At 42.5% G+C, this 26,653-nt stretch overlaps 1 protein-coding gene and 1 non-coding gene across 2 annotated transcripts in view; both read right to left on the bottom strand.

The window, feature by feature from the left end:
* Positions 1-26,653, bottom strand: part of LGR5 (leucine rich repeat containing G protein-coupled receptor 5) — a 127,399-nt gene that overhangs the window by 26,889 nt on the left and 73,857 nt on the right. The window contains exons 4-6 of the mRNA XM_043879392.1: positions 19,164-19,235; positions 4,055-4,270; positions 2,261-2,332 (exon numbers count right to left, since the gene is read on the bottom strand). Of these exons, the coding sequence (XP_043735327.1) occupies positions 2,261-2,332; positions 4,055-4,270; positions 19,164-19,235 (360 nt within the window). The remainder of the gene's footprint in view (positions 1-2,260; positions 2,333-4,054; positions 4,271-19,163; positions 19,236-26,653) is intronic.
* Positions 19,451-19,557, bottom strand: LOC122686234. Its single transcript, XR_006338667.1, has one exon. It is a non-coding gene; the product is annotated as a U6 spliceosomal RNA (small nuclear RNA).

The raw sequence follows: 26,653 nt of genomic DNA, 5'->3' as shown, positions 1-26,653 counted from the left end.
GTGTCTGGCTCTTTGCAACCCCATGAATTGCAGCACGCCAGGCCTCCCTGTCCATCACCAACTCCCGGAGTTTACTCAAACTCATGTCCATCAAGTCGGTGATGCCATCCAACCATCTCATCCTCTGTCATCCCCTTCTCCTCCTGCCCCCAATCCCTCCCAGCATCAGGGTCTTTCCAATGAGTCAACTCTTCCCATGAGGTGGCCAAAGTATTGGTGTTTCAGCTTCAGCCTCAGTCGTTCCAATGAACACCCAGGACTGATCTCCTTCAGGATGGACTGGTTGGATCTCCTTGCAGTCCAAGGGACTCTCAAGAGTCTTCTCCAACACCACAGTTCAAAAGCATCAATTTTTCAGCGCTCAGCTTTCTTCACAGTCCAACTCTCACATCCATACATGACCACTGGAAAAACCATAGCCTTGACTAGATGGACCTTTGTTGGCAAAGTAATGCCTCTTCTTTTTAATATGCTATCTAGGTTGGTCATAACTCTCCTTCCAAGGAGTAAGTGTCTTTTAATTTCATGGCTGCAATCACCGTCTGCAGTGATTTTGGAGCCCCCCAAAAAATAAAGTCTGACACTGTTTCCACTATTTCCCCATCTATTTCCCATGAAGTGATGGGACCAGATGCCATGATCTTAGTTTTCTGAATGTTGAGCTTTAAGCCAACTTTTTCACTCTCCTCTTTCACTTTCATCAAGAGGCTTTTTAGTTCCTCTTCACTTTCTGCCATAAGACTGGTGTCATCTGCATATCTGAGGTTATTGATATTTCTCCTGGCAATCTTGATTCCAGCTTGTGCTTCTTCCAGCCCAGGGTTTCTCATGATGTACTCTGCATATAAGTTAAATAAGCAGGGTGACAATATACAGCCTTGACATACTCATTTTCCTATTTGGAACCAATCTGCTGTTCCAGGTCCGGTTCTAACTGTTGCTTCCTGACCTGCATACAGGTTTCTCAAGAGGCAGGTCAGGTGGTCTGGTATTCCCATCTCTTTCAGAATTTTCCACAGTTTATTGTGATCCACACAGTCGAAGGCTTTGGCATAGTCAATAAAGCAGAAACAGATGTTTTTCTGGAACTCTCTTGCTTTTTTGATGATCCAGCGGATGTTGGCAATTTGATCTCTGGTTCCTCTGCCTTTTCTAAAACCAGCTTGAACATCTGGAAGTTCACGGTTTACGTATTACTGAAGCCTGGCTTGGAGAATTTTGAGCATTACTTTACTAGTGTGTGAGATGAGTGCAATTGTGTGGTAGTTTGAGCATTCTTTGGGATTGCCTTTCGTTGTGATTGGAATGAAAACTGACCTTTTCCAGTCCTGTGGCCACTGCTGAGTTTTCCAAATTTGCTGGCATATTGAGTGCAGCACTTTCACAGCATCATCTTTCAGGATTTGAAATAGCTTAACTGGAATTCCATCACCTCCACTAGCTTTGTTCGCAGTGATGCTTTCTAAGGCCCACCTGACTTCACATTCCAGGATGTCTGGCTCTTTACTGAAGCCTAAAAATGGTTGTCTTGTTCTCTCTTTCTCTCTCTCTTTTTGGCTGCACCACTCAGAATGAGGAACTTCCCTGACCAGGGATTGAACCTGAGCCCCCCACAATGGAAGTGTGGAGTCTTAACCACTGGACCCTTAGGGAAGTCCTGGAGTCTAAAGAGGGGTCACAGTACCTGCTCTCATAGGATGGTTGTAGGATTGATTTGAAACCATGTGTGCTGAGTTGAGTGCTCAGTACAATATTTGGCTAGAGATACACTCAATAAAGGGTAGGTGTTGTTACGTTTTAGACATTTGAGTTGCTCCTGCAGGAACCTCCACTGTTTGCTGATGAGATGCCTATTCCTCTGATTGGACAGAGTCTGGCACTTGCTCGTCGGCACCCTCTGGTTCAGTGGGGAGGGCCTCACTCATGAATGGTGAGCCTGAGTGACAATACTGAACTGATCCCTGACAGAGAGTACACATCCCTGAGCAAACAGGCCCTGCTCAGTAGAGGACATCTCATTTAGCACCTAATGATTCCAACTAATTTATTACTCTTGTTAGATTAAAATAAAATCTCAGTTTTATTATTTGGCTCTGTAGAGTGTGTATAGGGGCGTAAGATAAAGCCATCGTAAATATCTGTTTAAAGCTCAAGCAATTAACCAAAACAAATAGCAATTTTGACTTTAAGGCTATTTTGATTCCTTCCAAATAGTCATGAAAACACTGAAAAAAGGGAAACAAATAAAAGGTCAACTCACAAAGTCTCTAGGCTGTGGAGCCCATCAAAGCATTTCTTTCCCATGGAGTGGATTCTATTGTTATGGAGATGTCTGCAGGAGAACATTACAGCCAGTCAGGAAGGCGGATTGCACATGGAAATTTAGGCAAAACGTTTTGATTGCTGAAATCCAAAAACACTTACTCTCAAGAATGCGCTAATTACATGTAAGAAATGCTCTGTTTAACATTTCTGTTGGCTTGCTTTAAAGGCTTTATGCCCCATTCACTCTTACCAGAGATGAATACCACAGAATTTCAGTCACAGTTTTACCTTCTGGGTTTGAGATATCATGGAGTGAATAATAATTGTGGGATTAGCAACAAGGCTGGCAAAAGTAAATTTAGGTTGCTCAGTGTGGAATATAGAATGTTAAATAGAGATTCTGACCAACATCAAGTGGGGGATGTAGAGGAGGAGGTCCGAGGAGGCCGCAGCAAATCTATCAAAGCTGACGGCTTACTGTGGCTGCATTGCCCGGGTGGGGCCACAGGTTAATAGCAAACAACAATTTCACCCACAGAGAATGGGGATCAGATTTTTTGACTGCCCAAGGAGATTAGTTATTGTCGTAGTATAAATGTGTCTAATTATCCTCTTTGGCTCAATGATAAGTCGGTTAGGTCAGGGCCAGTGAGAACAGCTGTGTGCATGACTGAAAAACTGGACCACGTCCCAGAGGGATTTTTGGGAAATGGGCTTAAGGAGGTCAGGGGGAAAGAGAAGAGCTGAATCTCTGTAAATTCATTCCCTCTAGTGGAGGGAAAAGTTAAAGCACCTACCCAGCTTCTGGTGGAACAGAAGCATCATCTTTGTATATGAACTTCAGTATAGAAATTTGTCAATGTCACCCCACACTTGCAATCCTTTCAGACAAAGGTTGCTCTTCTAATAAATATATGCTGGTATCATGTTAGATCCATGTGATACTTACTGAGAATCTTTTACAGGCAACACATGAGGGGAACCTAAATAGATGGATGAGAGGCTGGCCAGCCCTCAGAGTACACACCGCAGTGCGAGGCGGACCCGTCTTCAGGAAAAGTGGGATGGCTGAAGCCTACGGGTCTGGGGGCAGGCATGAGCAAAGGCAGAGACAGTGCAGAGGATGCTCTCCTCGAAGAAAGCTAATCTGTGAGCCTTTCAAGTAGCTCCTGCTGTCCTCTGTCAGCACTGACTGACTACTGTATTATACATGTGGGGCACATTGCTGCCCTCTTGAACTGTTTATTTTTCCAACTATTACTTGAGAACCATTTTAGTTTACTTAAAATAATGAAATCTAGACCTCAAAGGGAAAAAGCCTTACAAACGCATAACTTGTTGTCTAGGGTTTGTCCCTTGCTTCTGTTACCTTGGAAGGGGTTTAAGAGGTACTTATTAAATAATAAGAAGGGCATATTTCAATTTGACCTGCATTACAAATTAGTATCAGAAATAAGGGATTTTTATTAACTTTGGTCATGGGACTAACTATACAGTGTGGTGATTACCTGTGTCATATACAATGGTTTCCCTGAGATAGAGGTCATATTTTGTTATTTCTGGATGCCTAGCAGTGCTTAGCACTTACCAGGTGCTCAATAAATGTTGTTTGATTCTTTTACACGATTAGAACATTTAGGAGTCATTTTGGGGGGTTTTCCTCCCTTAAAATGTCCCTCTTCAAAGCCTGAAGTGCTATCATTTTAAGGTCAAGGTCCCACCAAGAATTACAAGGTCTTGGTGAATTTAGAAACTGTTAGAGAAGGGGGAAAAAATCAATAAAACTTACAGAACCACCAAGCTGGAGAGGTTTCCAAAGGCATAGTCTGGTATGTGGTGTATTTTGTTGAGGGCCAAGGTCATGGCCTGCAGCGCTGATAGGCTTCTGAGAGCCTGGACCGGGATCTCCGTCAGCGCGTTGTCGTCCAGCCACAGGTGCCTCAGGGAATGCAGGCCGCGGAAGCAGCTGGGGGGCACGGAGCCGATGCGGTTGGCATCCAGACGCCTGGGGAGGCAAGCGAGAAAGAGTGGAAAGCAGAGAGCAGAGCCCAGGCGGAAGACGGGCTCTGCAGGAGAACCTCGACATGCCGATCAGCAAGAGTGAGACGGGGCTGGGGCCGCAGGGGCCCTGACCTCTAGGGCGTCTGCCTCCTGCCAGCCTCTGCTCTGGGTGCCAGCAGGACCGCTGCTGGGAATTCCACAGGGCTGTGACTCTCTTCCAGGCTTGGGTGGACCATGCTTTCCGGCAAGGCAAACACCACTCCCCTGGGCTGTGGTGTTTCAGCTGATGATCCTTTAGCTTTCCTTTCTGACACCAGGAGAAAGACACCCCCTCTGCTCCTTCCCACATCAACCAAGTCAGACAAATGCTGTTGCCTTCCTGGACTGTTTTGAACACACAAAACATACTTATTTTGGCTCATTGAGCTGTGGGGAAAGATTATTTTAGCTTTTGGAAAGGACTGAGTAAGTTTTACAAGGCTAGGTCAGGGAGATTCCCTGGAGGAGGGCATGGCAACCCACTCCAGTATTCTTGCCTGGAGAATCCCATGGACAGAGGAATCTGGCGGGATGCAGTCCACGGGGTCGCAAAGAGTCGCATACGACTGAACTGACTTAGCACACATGCATGAGTAATTTTTACAAGGCTGTTAGAGATATGCTTCAGGGCTGGGGAGGCGCCCCTCGCCCCTTAGTACTCTGCTGCAAGGCCTAAAACAAGCAGGCTTTCTTGTTCATCCTAACCAACGGCATTGAGCAGATGTTTGCTTTCCTTGACATTTTAAATGAATAGTAAAATAGCTTTCCCAGTTTTTGCTTGCTTTTTCTACATATCACTTTTTTTTTTTTTTTAAATGGGGAAATAAGTCTAAAAATAGGTCTAGTTAATAAGCTGCTGCAGCTTCAGAGCCAGTAGAGGGAGTGCAGAACATTCATTTTACCCTCATCCAGCCTAGAAGTGGCCGTGACAGCAACGCCTCAGCTTTTCCTACTGAAGGGACCAGACAGGCACAGACTGAAGTTTTCTGTAAGGTGCATGAACCACAGGACCCTCGACATTCAGTTATGCATCCGCCAGCCCTCACTCTTTTTTTTTTTCCAATCTGTTCTTAAGACTCACACATTTATTTGCATTTTCAAAGCTAGGATTTAAAAAAGAAGAGTTGCATTTTAAGCAGTGCGTGTATTAGGAAGGATTAGAACATCACGACTGGATTTTGAAAAATGTTTTAGGAAGCATTTAAGACTAAACAGATGCAGGAAGCACTCCAGGATCATGAAATAATCCCCTGCAGACCAAATTTAAACAGCTTAAAAGCAGCATTCTCTGTAGTAGGGAGTGCCTCTCCATGAAAAGTGGCTTCCCCACTTTCGGTCACACAAGTCATTCCACTCCTGCTCTGACCCCTGCTTCCCCCGACTGAATGGGGAAGCATGACCTCCAGGCCCTGAGCCAAGCTTTTAAATTTAATTTAATTTTTTAATTGGAGGAAAATTGCTTCCCAGCGTTGTGTTGGTTTCTGCCATACAACAATGCAAATCAGCCATAATTATACCCATAGTACCTCCTTCTTGAGCCTTTCTCCCCTCCCCCCCACCCCGCCACCCCTCTAGGTCAAGTTTTGATGCTGAGATAAGGTCACTTGGAACAAACAAGTCCGATGCCACAGTCCACTCACAATCAAATTTCCAGGGGAATAACCATCCCTGTAGGCAGCAGACTCGCAGCTTCCAGATATCTCAAGGTTCTGTCTACAAGCAGGACAGAAAACATCCAGGCAAGCCCAGCATGGTCCCTTTCCCTCAGTCCAGCAACAACATGCTTGGCCCATGTTCAGATAAGGTGCGCTTTCATCAGGGCATGAGGAGGTGCTTGTTTTTGTTTGACTAGGAGTAAAGCACATATGTAAACTCTCCTTAATGACTGCACTGATTACAGGATGAAGACGTTATTTAAATACTATGAATTTCCAAGTTTTTGTTGACATATTGTCTGATGATTGCCAGTGGCTTATGTGGTGAAACTATGAGTGGCTTCTAAGTCCTGAAAAGGACTGACCTTCAAGTTCAGTGCAAAGGGGGAGCATGTACAGAAAAGACTCTCTCTGCATTGAGTCATGAACTTGTCTTTTGCGATATTTAAGTTACTACCAAAGTTTCTGCAGGATCTCAAGTGATTCTGGCATCAGTTCCCAAAGTTAAAAAGCCCATTTCTCTGGATACATGTCTTTTACGAATCATTTCTCCTCCCAGTAAAAAGGATATACTCTAGTTTTCACACCATAATCTTAGAGCAATGTACTATGTGAAATGAAATGACTAGGCTCGGGCAATTGTTCACATTCCAAGCTCTAACACATCCAGACGCGCCGCTTGGCATCCCGAGTGCGGCACTAAATGTTTCTCTGTCTCAGCAGTTTCTTCGTCTAAGAAACTCCCCATAAATACACTTCTCCTCCTTGTAGTGTTTTGAAGTCCGTGTCTACCTGGCTGCAGTGGTCCAAATCTATTTCAGAGAGTGGTATATTATTCATGCTCAGAGGTAGTATCCGATTGGCTGCAGTGGTCCAAATCTATTTCAGAGAGTGGTATATTATTCATGCTCAGAGGTAGTATCCGATTGAATCTTAACAGAAGATCTCCAGACAAATTGGAGTGTGGAATTCATTATTCAACCACTTGTCCAGGTGGTTCTTACAGAACAAGGTTAAGACTGTGGACAAAGCAGCTGGCAGGGCTCAAGTTGTGCCGACTCCGTGAGCAAACAAAGAGCTCATGTTATGTCAGCCTGGTCTTTAGGGTCAGCTGGGCATCGTCCATTCATCTGCTTGAAAAATGCAATATTGAAGTGCTAGAGTTTAAGGAGAACACCACTACGCAGGCCATGAAAACACATGAAGACATGTCAGGAGCAGCAAAAATAACTATGTGTATAACTCCACCTTTTAAGGCTTTCTTTGTCATCATTTCTATTTCCTGAAAGTCACAAGGAATGTATGTGTGTGTGTGTTCAGTCATCTCAGAATCTGTGAAAAAGTGAAGAGATTTGGGATGAGAAATTTCGAGTCCAAGTCAAATAACAGCTATATGACCATGACCAAGTCAACAGACCTCAGCTTTCACATCTATAAATTGAGGGTAACCCCTCTAATAGGTGGCTTTACGATTAAAGAAAAGAATACAACAAGACTTTGTAAATTATAAAGCCCCTTGATGATTTTACGTTATCATTGCTGGAGGTTGGGTTAACAGTTAGTGTTTTTGTGTTTTGACACAGAAACCAGTCAGAAAAAAAGAAGAAACTCAAATTTTCCCTTAGTCAAACATGGGTTTACATGAGTGCACCTGTCAGTAAATTTCATTTCTGAGACATGCAGACTACTCTTTCATCCCTGTGACAGAAATAACGCAGTGGTGTCTGCAAACAGACGTAACAGAAGTCATCCTTCCTTTCCAGCCTTCAGTATTATCATACGTGTGTGTGTGTCAGTATCACAAAGGGCGAATGGTTTTGTTCCTGTTACATTACTGAATACTACATCTTCATTCTGAAGGCAAAGGAGAAGCGATGACATGTGGTAGATGGCATACTGTCAGAGAAAGTTTCTAGCAATGATCTTGGTGTTGAAATATCCATTGATAATGTGGCAGAAGCAGCATAAAGCCTGCAAGCAGTTAGGTGTAGCAAAATAAAACACTTTAATACGGCCCCTTCTTTCTGACAAATAAACCTCTTAACTCTGATATTGAAATGCAGTATGAGATGTATGGGGAGAGTACCATGGACACTTACATTACCGTATGTAAATAGACAGCCAAGGGGAATTTGCTGTGTGTCTCAGGAAACTCAGACAGGGGCTCTGTCTCAACCTAGAGGGGTGGGGTGGGGAGGGAGACGGGAGGGAGGTTCAGAAGGGAGGGGATATATGCATACCTATGGCTGATTCATGTTGAGGTTTGACAGAAAACAGCAAAATTCTGTAAAGCAGTTATCCTTCAATTAAAAAATAAATAAACAAAAAAGAAAAGTAATGACTATATGGGAAATGACACTCACTGTATGCACCATTTGTGCCTTATAACTTACAGAAAAAGATAGATAAAATAACATTTTACTCTACTTCTTAAGTCACATGGAACCACCTACATAATGAATGTATGGGAAACTGGAAAGTGCACTGAACTAGGAGAAATAAGACACAGATTTAACTCAAGATTGTCACGTATTAATTTCGAGATCAGGGAGCATCCGATTAATTTCTCTAAGGGTCAATTTCCATATCTGTAAAGCAGTATCACAACAGATCACAAAATTACTATGGGAATTAAGTAAGAAAAACCTATGTGGAAGGATTTTGTAAGTGGTAAAGCACTTTACAAATGATAGGCTTTTTATGTGAGAAAAAGTTTCACATTTAGGAAGTGGCGTCATTCCCTGCTCTTCCAAAGTTCCTTTGATTTTTTTTCTGAAGGCCTTAATCATTTGTAACGTCAAATATCTCTATAATAAGTTGCCTTTTTTTTTTTTTTTTTGGTCATGTGAACTGGCAGGACGACTGATTTTCCACTCACTGTACATCCTTAAATGGCATGTTTTGATTGGTGTTATAGGAAGGCTTCCCTCACAGAGAAAAGGAGATGCACAAATCTTTTGTGTTAAAAGGTCCAAAAAGGACTCAAAGGCTAAAGTGGCTGAGGAAAAAGAAAATATCATCTGATGCAAGAACACAATTTTTATTAATATGAGCCTTTGCAATGTTACTTAGAGGACCACAACTGATGAGAAATATGACTTTTGGGTGTATGCTGAAACAACTTCTTCTCTGGGGGGAGGACTGGTGGGGAGCTCCACAAGTGCCTAAAGGGGTTTTATTGGACTAACTGCTGGGCCGAGGGGGCTGTTTCTCAGGGCCCTAGGTCATGTCTTCTCATCACTGGCACCTGGTCAGGACTGTCTACTTCAGCCTGATGGGCTTCAATAACTGTGAATATCCAAGGTCAGCATTTGGAGTCAGGATAACTTGAGTCCTATGAAATTTCTGGGTTACTTCTCTGTGAGGAATGTCTTGGCCTCCCCCACCAAGCATTCTTTAAGACCTGTGTAAAAACATTCCTCTGGGGCGGGTGTGTACACCCTAATAATGGGTGTGCTGTCGGAAGGTCACGCCGATAGCTGAGTGCAGGAGGAGCTGGGAGACAGGAAGTGACCACGGTGGTTGCCGTCATCGGGCGAGAAGGGATGCGTGCTAGAAGAAGTGTGGAAAGGCGGAGGAAGGCCTGGGGTGAAGGACAGTAAGTAAATAAGCAGCCTGACCAAACAGGGTGACTGGGCAGATGTGACCAGAAAGGAAGACAAGGAAGCTATGGGGGCTCAGTGTTCCGGGCAGCTGGGCAGATGGAACTGTGCAGGGGTGAACGTTAGTCAGTATTACATAAGTGAAAGATAAAACAGACCTGCATGTTCATTGTGAATACAGTTCTGTAATATCAAGGTATCCTATGTGAGGAAGAACTGAAAGGTAATGGGCAAAAAAAATTTTTTTTAATGTCAGGAAAAAAAAAAAAAGTTATTTTCTTGCCTTCTCTCTGAAGTTCTTCCCTATTGTTTCCATGCAAAAAAGCTTAATTTTGCAATTTTTCTCTTTTAAAAGGAACATTGTATTAATCTGTCCCACACTCTTGAAAGGAATTTTTGCTTTATAGATGGCATTATGCTAGTGATTAGTGAATTGATGAGGTCACTCCAGCTATTGTTTCTCTAGAAAATAGACCTTTACATGTATCTTGTATATGTACAAGATAGACCTTGTCCAATGTATAACACAAACTTATATCTTTGTTTGAGAATATCTTTGATAACCCATTAACTGCAAGGAAGAAAGCATTAGTCAGAAGATAAGCCATTGATCTTGACTAATTCTCATCTGAGATGACTGTAATATTGTCAGTTATTAACATGGATGACTCGAGGGAAAAAAAGGCAAAGGTGTGAAGAATGTTGCAGCTGCAGGTTTAATACAGCTTATGGGGACTCTTCCAATAAACGGACCTATGAAGCACAGCATTTGACATAGCTGTTTTATAGTTGGACGAGCATTTCTCTTCTTTTGAAGAAATGATTAACTCTCTTGTACATTTTGTGAGGAGACCACTTTGAACAATTCCTGGGAGTCAAAGGAGCACAGTGATTTAGTTCATTTATAACATTTTAAGAAATGAGAGCAGTTTAAATGATTATCCTACTTTTGCTACTAAATGAAAAGTATGTAGTTCTAAGCTTGTATATGATACAATTTAACTAAGTCCCTCAAGTCTTTGTTATGGTGAAATTTTACTGCTTAGAAATTTTATTGCATTGGAACCAGGCGGTCACTGGAATTGAATTTGCCAGATCATTTTGATAATAATACTATCAAGATAGAATTTTATCCACATGAATTCTTATAGATTGTATTGATTTATATGAATTCTTCATAATCAAATGAGTCATTTTTTGTTATTGTTTTTTTAATATTTATGAAGTGATGACAATGTGGAATTCAACTCTCTAATGAAATTTACCATCTATAACCTAGGAAGATACTAAGCATTTGAATTCATATGAACACCATGATTGCTTATACAGGAATTTCTGCTTCTATCTTCCTATTCTCCATCTTATTTATTGATAAACTTAATGTAAACCAGGAAGAAAAGTTATTGCTTTAGACTTACCTCTGAAAAGGTAAAAAGGTTTTTTCCATCTCTGCAACTTGGGGAGAGAGAAGGTGTACAGGTTTATGGAGGTATAATAATTTAGAGACTAGTCAGCTGACTTGTCTCTAAAGTGAATGAGACCAGTGATCTCACACCGGATGAAGTGTCTAACAGAATCAAGCTCCTGTCTCTCTGGAATCATTGGGAAGTACAAGATTCCAATGAGGAACATATTTTAAAGTCAATTTACATGAAGCTGCTCAGTTTCTCGGAGGTTACCACTGCTGTGAACTTTTTAATAGGAAGATGACCCAGAATGAAAGTACCATGAGTATTAACTTCTTTCGCTTCATTTTTCTCCATAGAAAACAAGACCTCCTTTTTGTCAGGGGCACCATTAGGCTCCCAGCTATCAGCAGAGTTTGAAATCTGGGGGTCATCTTTACACCTCCCATTGCTTTCCAGACAATCATTCTCCAAGGTTTCTCCATTTATCTTCATCTCCAAGATCGTTCATTTCCACTGCCTAGTAAAGTGTCTTATCTCTTCACACCTGCATTATGCAACAGCCTCTAGCTGGTCCTTTTGCCTTTGATCTCTTATCTCTTTGATTAATCCTGAAGGCTGCTGCCAGATGAGTCTCCCTAAAACGGGGCTCTATGTCATGCCCTTTAGGAGCCCACAGCTCTTCCACGCTGCCATGCCTTTCAAATCCCAATTTCTGGTTCTGATATTCAGAGCGTATCCACCTTATCTAGCCAAACTTTTTTCTTAATTCTGTGTCCCACTCAACTCCCTCCCTCAGCTCCGTCCTGATTTATCGTGGGCTGTGCTGGCTCTTTGCTGCTGTGTGGGCTTCTCTCTGGTTGAGGGGAGCGGGGGCTACTCTCTGGGGCGGTGCCTTCTCCTGCTGCGGAGCGCGGGCTCCAGGACACGTGGGCCTCGGTCACTTCAGCACGTGGCTGCAGCCCGGGGCTCCAGAGCACAGGCTCCGCAGTTCTGGTGCAGGGACTTAGTTGCTCTGCGGCATGTGGGATCCTCCCAGACCAGGGACTGAACTCATGTCTCCTGTGTTGGCAGGTGGATTCTTCACCACTGAGCCACCAGGGAAGCCCCCACAGTGCTTCTGAACCTTGTCTTCAGGAACATCTTGTGACTCCTGCCAAATCTCCAATCTCCCCAAAACTCCCCAACACTCCAAATCTCCCCAACCTGAGACTTAATTTTATTACTCTTCTCTGAACCCTTCTCTTGAAGTGGGGAGTTCTTGCAGTGGGGTTAAAACAATGGGAAAGCTAAATCTTGTAGATCAACTTCTAAACCCTTCAAGGAAACAGTGGGATGTATAGCTCAGAAGAGCAGCAGGAAAGCCAGTTGCCGAGAGCGACTCTGTGTCTCCCTCAGGTCCCTTTCCCTCCTGTTAGCACATTTCTCGTGTGCCTGTTCTCTGTAGGGGATGCTCTCAGAAGGCATGACAGAACAGTGATAAAACAGGAAGATTTTGGAGCCGGAAAGGCCAGAGGTCTTACCCCAGACTCCCCTCTCGCCTGACTCTGTTAAAAGACAAATGGCCTTCCAGAGGTTCAGTGACATCTCTGAGCTTTCTCCTCCTTCATCACTAAGGAAGGGGTGACCTCAGATCCTGCTTCATGAGGTTGATTTTAGGGTGAAGTGAGATGATGTAGGTAAGAATTTGAATAAATATGAACGGCTTTTGGGCATTTCTAATTCTATCCTTGTCTTGTTCCTAAACTTGATTGCTTCTTTATGTGCCTTTTCACAGTTCATCCAGCCCCCATTATTCCAGAAAAGGGGACACTTTGTCCCATTCACAATGTGCCTTCCCAGAGTCGGCATCCTTTTAGCTTCTTGCTACTTTTCAAAGCTAAACTTTATGTTACACCACGAGATGAAAGAGCTGATTTTACTTCTCATTCCACAACATCTATGTTCTCTTTTAGTTATTTACCTATCTGATATGATTGTCAAATCTGTGACTTACAGAACTGGTAGATAACCTGTAATAGCAGTTATCACAGTATCTCATACCTCGGGTCTTGCTTAAAGTGCTCACATTTTGCTTTTGTTTTTCATCTGATTCTGAGGCTCCAATTTGAGCTCTCTCTTTCTGTGGAAAAAGGGCTTTGCCTTTGAAAATAATTTCTCCTAATTTTTTTTCTTGACCTCGTGGCATGTGGGATCCTAGTTCTCCCAACCAGGGCTTGAACCTGCACCCTGGCCTTGAAAGCGTGTGGTCTTAATCCCAGGACCACCAGGGCAGTCCCCTCTCTCGATGTTTAAATGGGAGGAGGGGGACAAGGCAAAACCCTTTCTCCTCAGAACAATTTACTGGGTGCTGGTTTACATGTGGCGTGTGAAATGAACTCCAGATAGCTCAACAGACAAAAGTCTTAGTCTCTAGAATGTCTCAATGCTCCTCCATCCCAAGGTAGACCTAATGTATAGGCCTTGATGTGAAAAACGAAACCAAGACCATGGTGGATTTTAATTATGTAAGCTTAAAACTCCTCTTTCTGTACACTATTTTAGTGGAAGGAATAATCTCACTAATACTAAAACCATTGCTTTTTTTTTTTTTTTAACCCTTTTGATCTTTTAATCTTATCCGCTTGGTTACCTCCCTTTGCTTTCTTTTCATTTGTTTACACCTCCCTGTCTTCTGTTACTTCCTTTATCCTCAGGCTGAAACCCAAGAGGCTCCTGGCTGTTGACGGGGGATCTGCTGCTGCTTCTAGGCTTGCCTTCCTTTCTGCTCAGCACTGTGAGCCCTGCCTCTTCTTCCTCAACTCCTCCTCTTTCTGCTGACTCTCTTTTTGGTTTATTAGTAGCAAAACCCTACTCTGAAGAGTCAAGGGGAAGTTAGTGACATTTCACAGTGTTCAAAGAGGAGGGTGTCTATAGCCCTTAAGCCGCTGCCACAGTGAGATGCTCAGGGAGCTCATATTCCAGCAAGAGTTAGAGACTCTTCTCAGGTCTTAACAGAGAAGGCAATGGCACCCTGCTCCAGCACTCTCGCCTGGAGAATCCCATGGATGGAGTAGCCTGGTAGGCTGCAGTCCATGGGGTCGCTAAGGGTTGGACACAACTGAGCGACTTCACCTTCACTTTTCACTTTCATGCATTAGAGAAAGCAATGGCACCCCACTCCAGTGTTCTTGCCTGGAGAATCCCAGGGACGGAGGAGCCTGGTGGACTGCCGTCTATGGGGTCGCACAGAGTCGGACACGACTGAAGCGACTTAGCAGCAGCAGCAGCTCAGGTCTTAAAATAATGTCTGTACTCTAAAGATGATTATCAGCTAATTGGAGAGTAGAGACAATACTAAAGACATGTCTAATTCTCCTTTCATTTTCTATTTACCAGCTCATGATTTTTACGATTGTGCATTTTCCACAATTAGTTTTGCTATTGCAGAGTTGGCATGAAAATCAACAGATATTAAATAGTATAGTACTTAATACTATTTAATATTAGCCAGACAGACATGAATATGTCATTTTCTTTGATCACCCTGAACTTTCACTAATGACAGGGAGATGCTTGCATATCATTAATGACTGTCAGCCAATGAAGCAATGATTTTATTTTTTTTCAGTGATCTATTTCTTAACAATATTTGTGAGGATGTGGGAGGGTTAAGCTTTGAGATTCCATCAAATCACTGCAATCTGATCCTAGTCCTCCAGTGACTATAATGCCAAAAGTTTCTTGGTGAAATCCAGTTCACTGTGAGTTCTGATTACATTTCCTATTCCTTTCCAAAAAACAGAAAGGAAATTAAGTTATATTTGATTACATTACAAAACAGTCCACGTGGTGTCTGGGTAGTCACTGCCATGTCAGAAACCCAGTGTACAAGGCACGTAGTGTACAGAGGCAGGCTCCGGACTCTGGGCGTGGGTACACGGACTTGCCTTCTTACTCTTTAGCTGAACAGTTCGTAAGCATCAGGAGAGCTCAAAGAACACAAATGTACCTGTGTGTTTTCATTGTGAACAAGCCAAACTATTTGTTGTTTACATGGAACCAGTGAAAATCACATCCCTTGAAACATGAGTACAATGTGTTTCTTCCTTGAAATAAGGTTACCAGTTTCCATGTATATCAAGTTTCTTAAGTTTATTCAATGAAGCCAAGTCTACATGGGAGATGCTGATGCTGCCGTTCTATGGATACATTTGAATAGCAGGATAATACGCATGAGGCCTCCTCACTTCACCTACCCCAGACTGTCAGTACGACTCAATAGGCAGATGTGAGCTATTTCAACTAAGCACAAACAAGCCAACTTTGTGAATAAAAGGCTCTTGACTTTCATTTCACATTAGTTCATGCAGGCGTGCACGCTGAGTCGCTTCAGTCATGTCAGACCCCTTGTGAACCCGTGGATTGTAGCCCTCCAGGCTCCTCTGTCCATGGGATTCTCCAGGCAAGAATACTGGAGTGGGTTGCCATGCCCTCCTCCAGGGGAATCTTCGTGACCCGAAGATTGAACCTGAGTCTCTTGTGTCTCCTGCACTGGCCAGCGGGTTCTTCACCACTAGTGCCACCTAGGAAGCCCCATATTAGTTCCTGAGTGCTATGTGTGTAACTGCGTGTGTGCGGGTGCTAGGTCGCTTCAGTCACGTCCGAGTCTGCAGCTCGCCAGACTCCTCTGTCCATGAGATTCTCCAGGCAAGAATACTGTAGTGGGTTGCCATACCCTCCTCCAGGGGATCTTCCCAACCCAAGGACCGAACCCATGTCTCTTATGTCTACCTGAATTGGCAGGCGGGTTCTTTACTGGAATGCAAAATATGGGCTTTCTTATTATTTCAGGTTTGAAAAGAGTTCAGGAGGATATTTGCAAATCATCTCAGGACACTCGTTTTTCCCAATACTCACTTAAGAAGCACTTAACTATATCATTAAACCAGTGAAATCACTGATGTTTGGGTCTCCTACAGAGGTTCTGATTTTAATTGGTCTGCGGTGCGGCCGAGGCTCTCAGACTCTCCAGATAATTCTTCACTGCAACTAAAATCAACAATTCACTTCAGAAGTTTCAAAGCCAGGAATGCACAGGGGTGATGCATTCCCAGCCCCTGGGAAGTGCAGAATGAATGAATAACAAGGAAAATAATAAAGTGGAGAAAAATAGAGTGAATTCAAGAGAGAGAAAAAAGGAACTATTAGAAAAAGGGTGAGTAGGACCTTCCTGGTGATCCAGTGGCTAAGACTCCATGCTCCAATGCAGAGGCACTGGGTTCAATCTCTGGTCGGGGAACTAGATCCCACATGCTGCAACAAAGAGTTTGACTGCCACAATGAAGATCTCACAGGGCCAAATAAATAAACAGTTTTTAAAAAGTGTAAGTGGAGGTCTAAAGGTTGCTGGTAGTCCAAGGAAAGCTGGAGAGGCAGCTGAATAGGATCCTGCCAGGCGTCATGGATGAGACACGTGTCACCTCCTTTGTTACTTGTATTGCTGTGGAAATAGCACGGAGGCTGAAGTACGCATGGCAGATGAATGGCCAATGGATAAGGAATGCATGTGTGTAACGACCACTTGATGCAAAACCGTTTTTATTTTCTCCTGCTTGAAAGAAGCAGGAGAAATACCATTAAAACACCAACAAAGTTCTGTAAAGCAATTATCCTTCAACTAACAAATAAAATTTAAAAACAACAACAACAACAAAAGAACATCTTGAATCTGGGATAATAGTAAAACTTTAAAACAGCTCACAGTAGCCCAAATCTCCAAACTGGGTAAGGGACGCCTTTGGTTGGTTCAATATTGTGTCTGTGTGGCTGGCGGTTAAAGTTTATAATGCTCTTCTGTCCAATCTTAATGCTTGTGTCAAAGTATTACAAAAACTGTGAGACAAGTGTCATCGCGGCACACTGCCAATACCCACCACCTCCATGGTCTGTCGTGTGCTGGGCAAACGGACCCGGGACAAACATCACATAACCAGCGATATGGTCCAGCGTGCTCTGGGGGCCAGCCATCCATCCCCATGCCTCGGTCTGGACATGCCAGCATCCCACTAGAAAGTCAACCCTCGGCTTTTTCACAGGGAACACATACTTACAAGGTTTCAAACGCCATTGTTTTTGTGAACTGGACACCAAGTGCAGGAGACACCTGGTGAACAGTGAATAGCAGATGGTAAGAAACTAAATCTGAACACCTTGATCAGAGAGGCACCGCGCAGTTCCAGTGAACAAGAGGTTCATGGTTCTCACTTTCTCAAAGAGCTCACTTCGGAGTGTGTTCCGTTTGTGATCTTCTTTCAGCTGATGGTGGCTTTTGGTTACAAACCCTTATCCTTCCATCTTCTGCCTGCCTCACAGCTGTTTAAAGTTCCTGTTGGCCTCTGCTATGATCTCGCTTTTCAGTTCACCACTAGACCCTGTGCCCTGACACAGACAACCCAGACAGCCCTCTGCTGCTCTGGCCGCTTCTTTCCTCCAGGAAGAGGCTTGTGCAACAAAAGAGGGGGTGATACAGTGATGTCATTACAGAGCTCCTGAAAATGCAGTAGACCCATCCCCGGCCACAAAGGGGCTCTTGTGGGCTTGTTTATCTCTAGGCTGGTGAAAACCTAGGAAGTCACTTTGTTTGACTGGAATCAAAAGCTTAAAATGGTCTCCAGCACAGATTTGCTTTCATTAAAAAAAAAAAAGAAGATCAAAGGAACAAAGTGTCACCTCATGTACCTCCTTCTTTGGAGTCACCTTGGTAAAAGGCATTAAGCAAACTATTTGTCATTATTAACCGATAGATTCTTTACCATGATGTTCAACTCAAGTCTGCAATATTTACTTGTCTTTTTATATACATATATTTCCCTCATCCTTCTAGACCAGAAATCAGTATTCTGTTTGACAGATGAGGACCTTCAGTGTAAGTAAGATGAAAGTGTATATTACACATGTGGATATTGGAAATCATGCAATATGTTGTAAACACATACATTCTGATGAGGTGGAGATTGACTGATCAAGTGCTCATGGCGGTGTTGTCAAATAGTCACTGTAAACAACTGCTTATTTCTCAAGCTCCAAAGCATCTAGCTGGTAAGAAAGTGCTATCTGTGAGGAATAACCAGTTTTTGTTCATTCAGAGGCGGGTGGAAACCCCTGATGGAAAAGTGGATTCAGAGTAAGGGCCATTAGTGTGCCTGTGTGTAGTGTGTGAATCTGGGGTGTGTGTGGTTATCTGTGGGGCTCTCTGAATTAGTCTGCCTCCCTGTGTGGGGTGGTAAGGACGTTCTGGTTTGTAGACCTGCCTGGTATGACCTCAAGACATACCATTCAATCTTAGCTTCCTGAATGAGGTCCCCTGCTGCACATACAGAACTTAAAAAATTAAGGAGGGAGATTCAAGAGTGAGGGGAAAAAAGTACACCTGTGGTTAATTCATGTTGATGTGTGACAAATCAAACCAATGTTGTAAAGCAATCAATCAATTAAAAATAAACTTTAAAAAAAATTAAGCCTTTATTTGACTCAGCAAAATTGTATTACAGGGCAGCTCTGATTATCTAAACATAGAATAAACCGATGATGCCAAGAGGGCTAGATTTTGACTCTCATTTTTCTAAATAAAAGGAGAAAGTGTCATTCCTGATTTGAATTCAGAAACTAAACTCTTGTATGGCGGGGTGTAGTCCTGGATATTTTTGTCCTGTGATAACATATGTGTGTGTGGTCAGTCACTCAGCCGTGTCTGACTCTTTGCCATCCTACAGACTGAGCCCGCCAGGCTCCTCGGCACATGGGGTTTTCCAGGCAAGAATACTGGAATGGGTTGACATTTCTTCTGCAGGAGATCTTCCTGACCCAGGGATCAAATCCGCATCTCCTGTGTCTCCTGCATTGGCAGGCGGATTCTTTACCATTGAGCTACCTGGGAAGCCCTGATACCAACATATACAAGAGGCTTTTCATTTCAGGTGTTCGGATTAAGTCTCTGCCCTGAAACGCCAAACTCCAAAATGGGTGTTTTCCATATATATTGTTTAACGAGGGTGCAAAGAACAACTTCGTTGTTGCTCTAAAGGAAACCCTCACTTGCAGCTTATTTAAACACAGCCCCTAGCCAAGGAATTTACTAAAATGGTCAACTGGACATTTCAGTGCTCCTTCCCAAACTGATCCAGAGAACATGTTGGAATTTCAGCTATACTTACAGTGACTGAAGGCTTCGCAGGTTCTGTAGCGCCTCTGTGGGGACCTGTCTCAGGTGATTGTTCTGTAGCATACTGCATGTCAAAACAAATGGAGAAAAACATTAATGACAGCAATAATTAACAATATCTGGCATAACAATGTCAGGTACTGTTCTAGGTGTCAGGGAAACAGCAGACAGAACATCAGACAAAACCTTGGCCTGTGGGGAGCCGAAAGTCCTATGCGGAGAGACAGATAATTAAAAACTAACAAACGAGTATATAACTTGAGGCAGGTGACAGGTGCCACACACAGAGAGCAAAGCGTGGGTGTGGGCATCATCCTTGTGCACAGGCCACACTAACCTTCTCTGTCTTGGGCCAATGTTAGTATACGTGCGGCCAAAGTGAGCACCGTGGATTTGGCATAGATGGTAACAAGGGGGTGAGAGTTTAATTTGAAAGGTGGCAAGAGAAGATCTCTCTGAGGAGGTGATTTTTCAGGAGATACCAGAGTGCTGTCAGGGAGCAAAACATTTGAACATCCGGGAAGTTTTTGAGGAAGCGAGAAGAGCAGGTGCAAAGGCCCTGAGGCCGGAGTGCTTGACTTGTTAAAGGAGCAGCAAGGACCAGTGAGACCAGGAGGAGTAAGTGAGCGTGAGAGATGGGGGCCAAGCTAAGGCTGTCTCAGGAAGGACTCTCGGGGCTTATTCTAAGGTGGTGAGAAACTCTGCTTGAAGGGTTTATGTGAGCGGAAATGATGTGATCTTATTGGTGTTTCTCATGGATCACCATGGTGACAAATAGACTAGACAAGATAGAAGTAAGGATAACAGCGTGCTTTGTCGCTCAGTCGTGTCTGTTTGCGACCCCGTGGACTGTAGCCCACCAGGCTCCTTGGTCCCTGGGGATTCTCCAGTCAAGAGTACTGGAGTGGGTTGCCATGCCCTCCTCCAAGGGATCTTCCCGACCCAGGGATTGAACTTAGGTCTCCCTCATCGCAGGCAGATTCTTTACCATCTGAGTCACCAGGGAAGCCTGAGAATACTGGAGTGGGTAGCCCATCCCTTCGCCCCATCCCTGCTCCAGGGAAACATCCCAACCCAGGAATCAAACTGGTTCTCCTGCACTGCAGGCAGATTCTTTACCAGCTAAGCTACCAGGGAAGGATAACAATAGGAGACTATTAAAGATATTCCCCCTTCTTACATGTCATATTTTGATATAAATTAAATGCTTTTGGTAACTATTGCACTTCTGAACTATTGCAATAGTTCTTTTCAGAACATGGGGACTACAGAATGGAAACACCTGGCAATGAGGAAGTGAAATACATCATTGCTAGTGGGAAACAGTATGGAAAAAATTTCCATTAGATGTCATACTCTGCTACCTTATTCATAAATGCTTATAACACTAATTTTGCAGGCACTCTGAATCCAACGCCTGATATACTTTCCACTGCCTCTTGCAGCATTCTCTTGAGGAATAAATGTACACACTCTCAGGTTGTATGTCTTACACAGTATGATTAAGAGCCTGGGTTCTTGGATCTGACTACCTCTTCCCTGCCAGTATCCCCATGGCCTCAGGGAAATCATTCAATCTCTCCACATCTCAGTGATCAGTAATAATACCCACCTCCCAGGGCTTATTGTGATGATCTAATGAGTGAAAGTACATAGAACAATACCTGCTGCCTGGTAAGCATTCAATAAGGGTTGGCCCTTTTTGTGTGAATTGTTAAACCTCTTCTCCAAACTAATGACATAGTGAGGCTGTACTGGATGTGACGTTTTAATTAATGAGAAAATAAAATCGACCAATAAAAAAATTTCTATGCCTGTGGTTCTCAAATTTAGGGGTCATCAGAATTCATCGGAAGACTTGTTAGAACAGTTTGCTGGGCCCCACCCTCAAAGTTCCTGGTTCAGTAGGTTTGGGTAGGGGCCAGGGAATTTTCATTTCCAACAAACTCCCAGATGATGTTGGTGCTGCAAGGCAAGGCACTGCACACAAAGTACCACCCTATACTCTGCTAAGTATTTCTAAGAATATGTTCACCTGAACTTGAGGCTATCTTGAGCTTGGAGATGAGGTCTAAGTTCTGAGTCTTGGCAAACAAACCATTTAATCTTCTTGACCCTTGGTGTTTAGTTTTTTTTTTTTTTAATCTGTACAATGGGAATAGAATGATATCATCTGATTGATAAGGTGTTTGAAGGTTAAAATATGAAGACATTTATTATACTTTCATATATGCTAGGGCTTCCCTGGCAGCTTGCATGATAAAGAATCTCCTGCAATGTAGGAGACCCAGGTTTGATCCCTGGGTCAGGAAGACCCCCTGGAGGATGTGAGGGTGATCTGGTTGCGACATCTGTCACCCCATTGATCGCCAGGGTTGATTCGGCTGATCTGGCTGGCTAGGCGGGTCCCTCACCGCTCCATGTGCGTCCCTTCCGAAGCTGTGCGCTCGGTCGAAGAGGTCTAAGAGGATGGTCGAAGACCATCCCCAATAGAGGAGGACCGGTCTTCAGTCAAGGGTATAGGAGTAGCTGCTCTCCCCTGCTAGAACCTCCAAACAAGCTCTCAAGGAAGACCCCCTGGAGAAGGGAATGGCAACCCACTCCAGTAACCTGGAAAATTCCATGGACAGAGGAGCTTGGTGGGCTACAGTCCATGAGATCACAGAGTCAGACACAACTGAGCAACTAACATTCACTTTTTCACATATGCAAATGTAACCTCACATCGAATAAGAGGTGAAAAATATTTGCTGTGCTTAGTTGCTCAGTCGTGTCCGACTCTTTGAGACCCCACAGACTGTAGCCTGCTAGGCTCCTCTGTCTGTGGGAATTCTCCAGGCAAGAATACTGGAGTGGGTTGCCATGCCCTCCTCCAGGGGATCTTCCCAACCCAGGGATCGAACCCAGGTCTCCTGCATTGCAGGTGGATTCTTTACCATCTGAGTCATTTGTAGATCATAAAATTTATGCTTTTCTCACTGGGACTGAGATTCAGTTTTCTAAGAAATATAATTCTGTCACTTGTAATCCTGTAGTCTTAAACAAGTAATTTCATTATTTTAATCTTGGATTCAATTAACATTTCATAAATCAAAAGTCTCAAAATATATTGATTCCTTAAGAACAAGGTCAAGATTTATTAGAGAGACCTCACATTTAATTACTGGTTAGAGAATTGGGAAAATTGTAGCTCAAATGCTGTACTTTGCATAATTTACCTAAATATTAAAAGTTTACATTTCTATGTTATTTTATACCTTTCCAAGCAGTTTTGATATATAATTTTAACTTGACAAAAATGTTTTCTAAATGCCTCATTAATTGTGTGCTAATTTTAAATACCTAAGCTTTGTAGGTAAAATGTTACTGGCTCAAAGTATGTATTGAATTGTCCTCCTATGCTTTGCTAACCAAATAGTGAAACTTTTATAATGTTGTCTTTCTAAAATATTGGAAAATTGGAGTACAGGATAAGAGATATTTAAATGGCTTTTCCTCACTGAATAGTTGCAGACTTTCTCAGTAGTTTTATATATTTGACTTCAGAAAATGGAACTTAAACAAACTTTACTAATGATGACTTTTAAAGCTACCCTGAGCTACCTCCCTGCAATTTAATTTTCTACCATATCTATAGTAAAACACCAAAAATACAATAAAAAAAAATCACTTAAGTCCTGGTCTCTCCCTAAATAAAGAACTTTTGTTTAATTACTTTCAAATGACAAAACAAAAGTAAATTATCTCCATTATAGACTTACAAGTCTCCAGTGAGCTAATTAGAAAATTCTGTTTTTGTTTAAGATATTCCAGTGGGAGACAAAACAAAGGGTTTATAGCACTATGGAGTGCAATTAAAACAGAGTGCACTCACAACACAGCTGCTGAATTTCTTTTATAAATAATCCTTTATTCAGTGCAGTCAATATAAGCAGGATTTACCATGAACTGAGTAAGGGTTTAGGTACTTACAACTTCATTTTTATCATTCACACATGGGTAAGAAAAGAAAATGAAACACTTTCTCTAGAGACAAAGGATGACTTCATATTTCCTTAATTTCTTTCCCCTAGGAGTTTAAAAATATTCACAATTACATTATAGCGTCCCCAAACTACTTTAACAATAAATTGTTTATCTTTTTTTTTTTTAACCAACAGCACTAAATAAGGTCAGGTACAGGTACAGTGAAGTAGGGGAGATGAAATTATATGTTGAAAGGGGACTTTGTAACACTGGCTTGATCCTTAGGTATTCTCTCTGCCTACTTGCCCTGTGTTTAGATATTAAGTAGTTTCCAGGCTCTTTTCTTGGAATGAGAGAACTTTGGCTAATCGTGACACTCCTATGGTTAGTTTTATCCATTCTCTCCATGTGGCTTTGGTTCTGGTGCTGGTGGCAAAGGAGGACAAGCCATTGCTTGACTGAATGGCTTACCCAAGAGAATGAACCTTTGTTGAGGGGAGCCTGGTTCAGAATTCCATGGGACTGGGTATTTTGCAATACCAAACCAATAATTAATTTTTATGAAGGTGTATATTTACAGGGATAGTCATCTTAAATTCTAATGATCTTCCAGAGCTCACAATAAAATTTCTGATATAAAACAGCTCTCACCAAGGAGAGCTGTTGGGGTCTTCATTTCCCATCTTCTAGGACTGGATTACTACCATCTTTCTCCTCCTTTTACCAGCTGCCCTTCTTTTTACCTTCCTTATATTGGTCAGGGCCCCAGGTGAATATTACTTGTATACTACCTTTCTCACCATGCTACAGTATCATCAATTATTTCTTTCTTCCAGTGACTTCTGGACTTTATAAAACATTTGAGTCAGTTTCCACAATGGTAGGACCAAGTCTGCTTTGTTCAACATTTTACCTCTAGCCCTGTGGTTCTCAACCTTATTGGATCCAATTTTCCCTTTAAAACCAAATATTTTGTAATGTTGCATCTTTTATGTTCAGATAAAGTTCATAAAAATAGAGCTATCTGCACACATCATTTTAAAGGAAAAAAATCAACATAATGTACTGCTTTAACTGTACTATAAAGGAGGAATAAAAGTAATTTATAATAAGGGGATGTATGTATCATTATATATGTGATGCTCAGACGTGACTATCCTAGGAGGTCTTTCTACAAAAGAGTCAGATGCTTGCCTCTGTTTTTAATGAAGATGGTTGGACATGAGAAAAATACATGATCAGAAGTTATTCCGTACAAGAACAGGGAAATGAGAGTAGAGGTCTAAATGGATACTAGACTAAAATCTACAGTTAAGACATAACAGAATATGCTTACTTTATATTTTATGGTAAAGAAGGAAATAACTTTTATTAAAATAAAGATAACATGCCAAGACATAATACATTCTCACAAATGAGCATGGAGACTCTCACAAATGAATGCTTCTTATCGACAAGAGTGATATCAAAATAATCCTGTCTCTTTTACGAGATAAGACTGAAATACCACAGAGAACATCCACCCTCTCTCAAAGTTCCATCACATGCTGAAGTGACCATCTGTTCATTAGTTCTTCAAGAGGACCTAGAGGGCAAATCCCACCACAGACAACAGGGAATTGAGGCTAAATTGGAAAAAAGAAACAGTCATGATACTGCCTTCATAGAAGCTGGGTGGTAGACCCTCCTGGATAGTGGAAGAGTAAGATTAAAAATGCAACAGGCCACCCTAAAATAAATCATCATATAGTCATCAAGCATACATTTTGTATGCTTGTGCCCCCAACATTTTAAAAGGCCATAGTGTGAAATATTTATAAAGCAAACTTTGTTAATGAAATTCAATGGGAACCCTGTGTTTCACATTTCTCTGCAAATTTAATATTTTTAAGAAGATGTTTTACAACTTCACAGTTATATATCTTTAGTTTGTTTTGTGAGTTCTGAGGTAATTCTATTGGACTAATATCATTTTCAAACACATATGTGGGTAGAAATCACAGGATGTACAAACTGTGTTAATTATCCAGTGACTTTTGAGAGATTATATTTATTTCATTTAATTTTTCAAGTACAGATTATTACACTTAGGCAGAACTTTTTGTAAAACCTTTCAGCATTGTTACATCTGGCAGTTTTTCTGTCGCTATTATTTATTTAACTTCTTCCTGCCTTGAGTCCCTTTCTCTGGTTGTGGAGCGGGGGTTCCTCTCCAGTCACAGCGTGTGGGTTCAGTAGTTGTAGCTCCCACCTGTAGGGCACAGACTCAGTAACTCTGGCACACAGGCTTAGCTGTTCCGCGCACGTGAGATCCTCCCAGACCAGGGATCGAACCCGTGTCTCCTCCATTGGCAGGAAGATTCTTTACCACCGAGCCACCAGGAAGCCCATGGAAGTGTTATTGATTGACGTCTGGTGTGGAGGGACGGTCACAAGTCAAAAGGAATGCAGAGGGATTCTTTATGCTGGGCTGAGCAGCACATCGCAGGACAATTGACTACAAGCGAGTCATCTAGAAAACTAAAAATGCCTCCCCAAATTTCCAAGACATTCTGTGGCAGGTATAATGACCATGGTTGAGAACCATTGCTCTAACACTAAATACTGGGTTGGCCAAAATGTTTGTTTGGGTTTCTTCATTACATCGTATGGGAAAATCCAAATGAAATTTTTTGCCAATCCAATCCTTTCCAAATATTTAACAACTGAATTTGCTTGTTGTCTTTAAGTTAGTAAAATAAGGGGAAGAGTGAATACAATTCCTGGTTTGGGTCTTGCTCCTTCTGAATCACCCTCACATCAGTGATCCAGCTGTAGTGCAAAGTTGGAAGTGTCAGTCCCGTGTTTATATCTCTTTTGACTTCTCATCTTGCTCAACATAAAGCTATCCATGCTTTTCTGACATGACGCACAGGATCCCTGTGACCAGGACCCTTTCTCTTCTTCATTTCCCACCACTCTGTCCCGAATGCTCAAGCACCACTTGCTCAGGGCTGTTTGCTCCGCTCGGTTCCTCCCGCCTCTGTGTCTCTCTGCATATCATCCCCTCGATCGGCCACCTGATGCGGTTGGTTAGTCCCTAGTTGTGCTTCAGGGTCTGGGTCCCAGGTCATCTCTTTGGAGAAACACCCCTTCGAGGAAGTCGAATCTGAACCGGCAAACTAGATAGAGTCCTTTCCTTGCAGTTCCATAGAATCAGGGTGATCTGTTTGTCTGTCTTGGTCACACTGTCTTGACCCCACAATCTACCACTAGATTGTAAGCTCTTTGAGGGCATGGCCATACTTATTGATCTTTGTATGTCCAGCAATAATTTGTTTAGTGACACTTTGAGTGATACGTGACACTTTGAGTGTGAGCAGGTACACACACACTCTAGTTCAGCGTATACAATATATATTCTGTTAAGTGATTAAAATAATTGATTCTAATATAATTTAACAAGTCATCAAAATACTTAGTGATACCTAGCAGCAGCAGCAGCTCAATATAGGAAAAACAGCTTAGCTGTTTTAT

Source organism: Cervus elaphus, chromosome 3, assembly GCF_910594005.1.
Source record: "Cervus elaphus chromosome 3, mCerEla1.1, whole genome shotgun sequence".
Taxonomy (NCBI): domain Eukaryota; kingdom Metazoa; phylum Chordata; class Mammalia; order Artiodactyla; family Cervidae; genus Cervus; species Cervus elaphus.
Note: the sequence above shows the minus strand (reverse complement) of the source record. Positions and strands in the feature narration are given on the sequence as shown.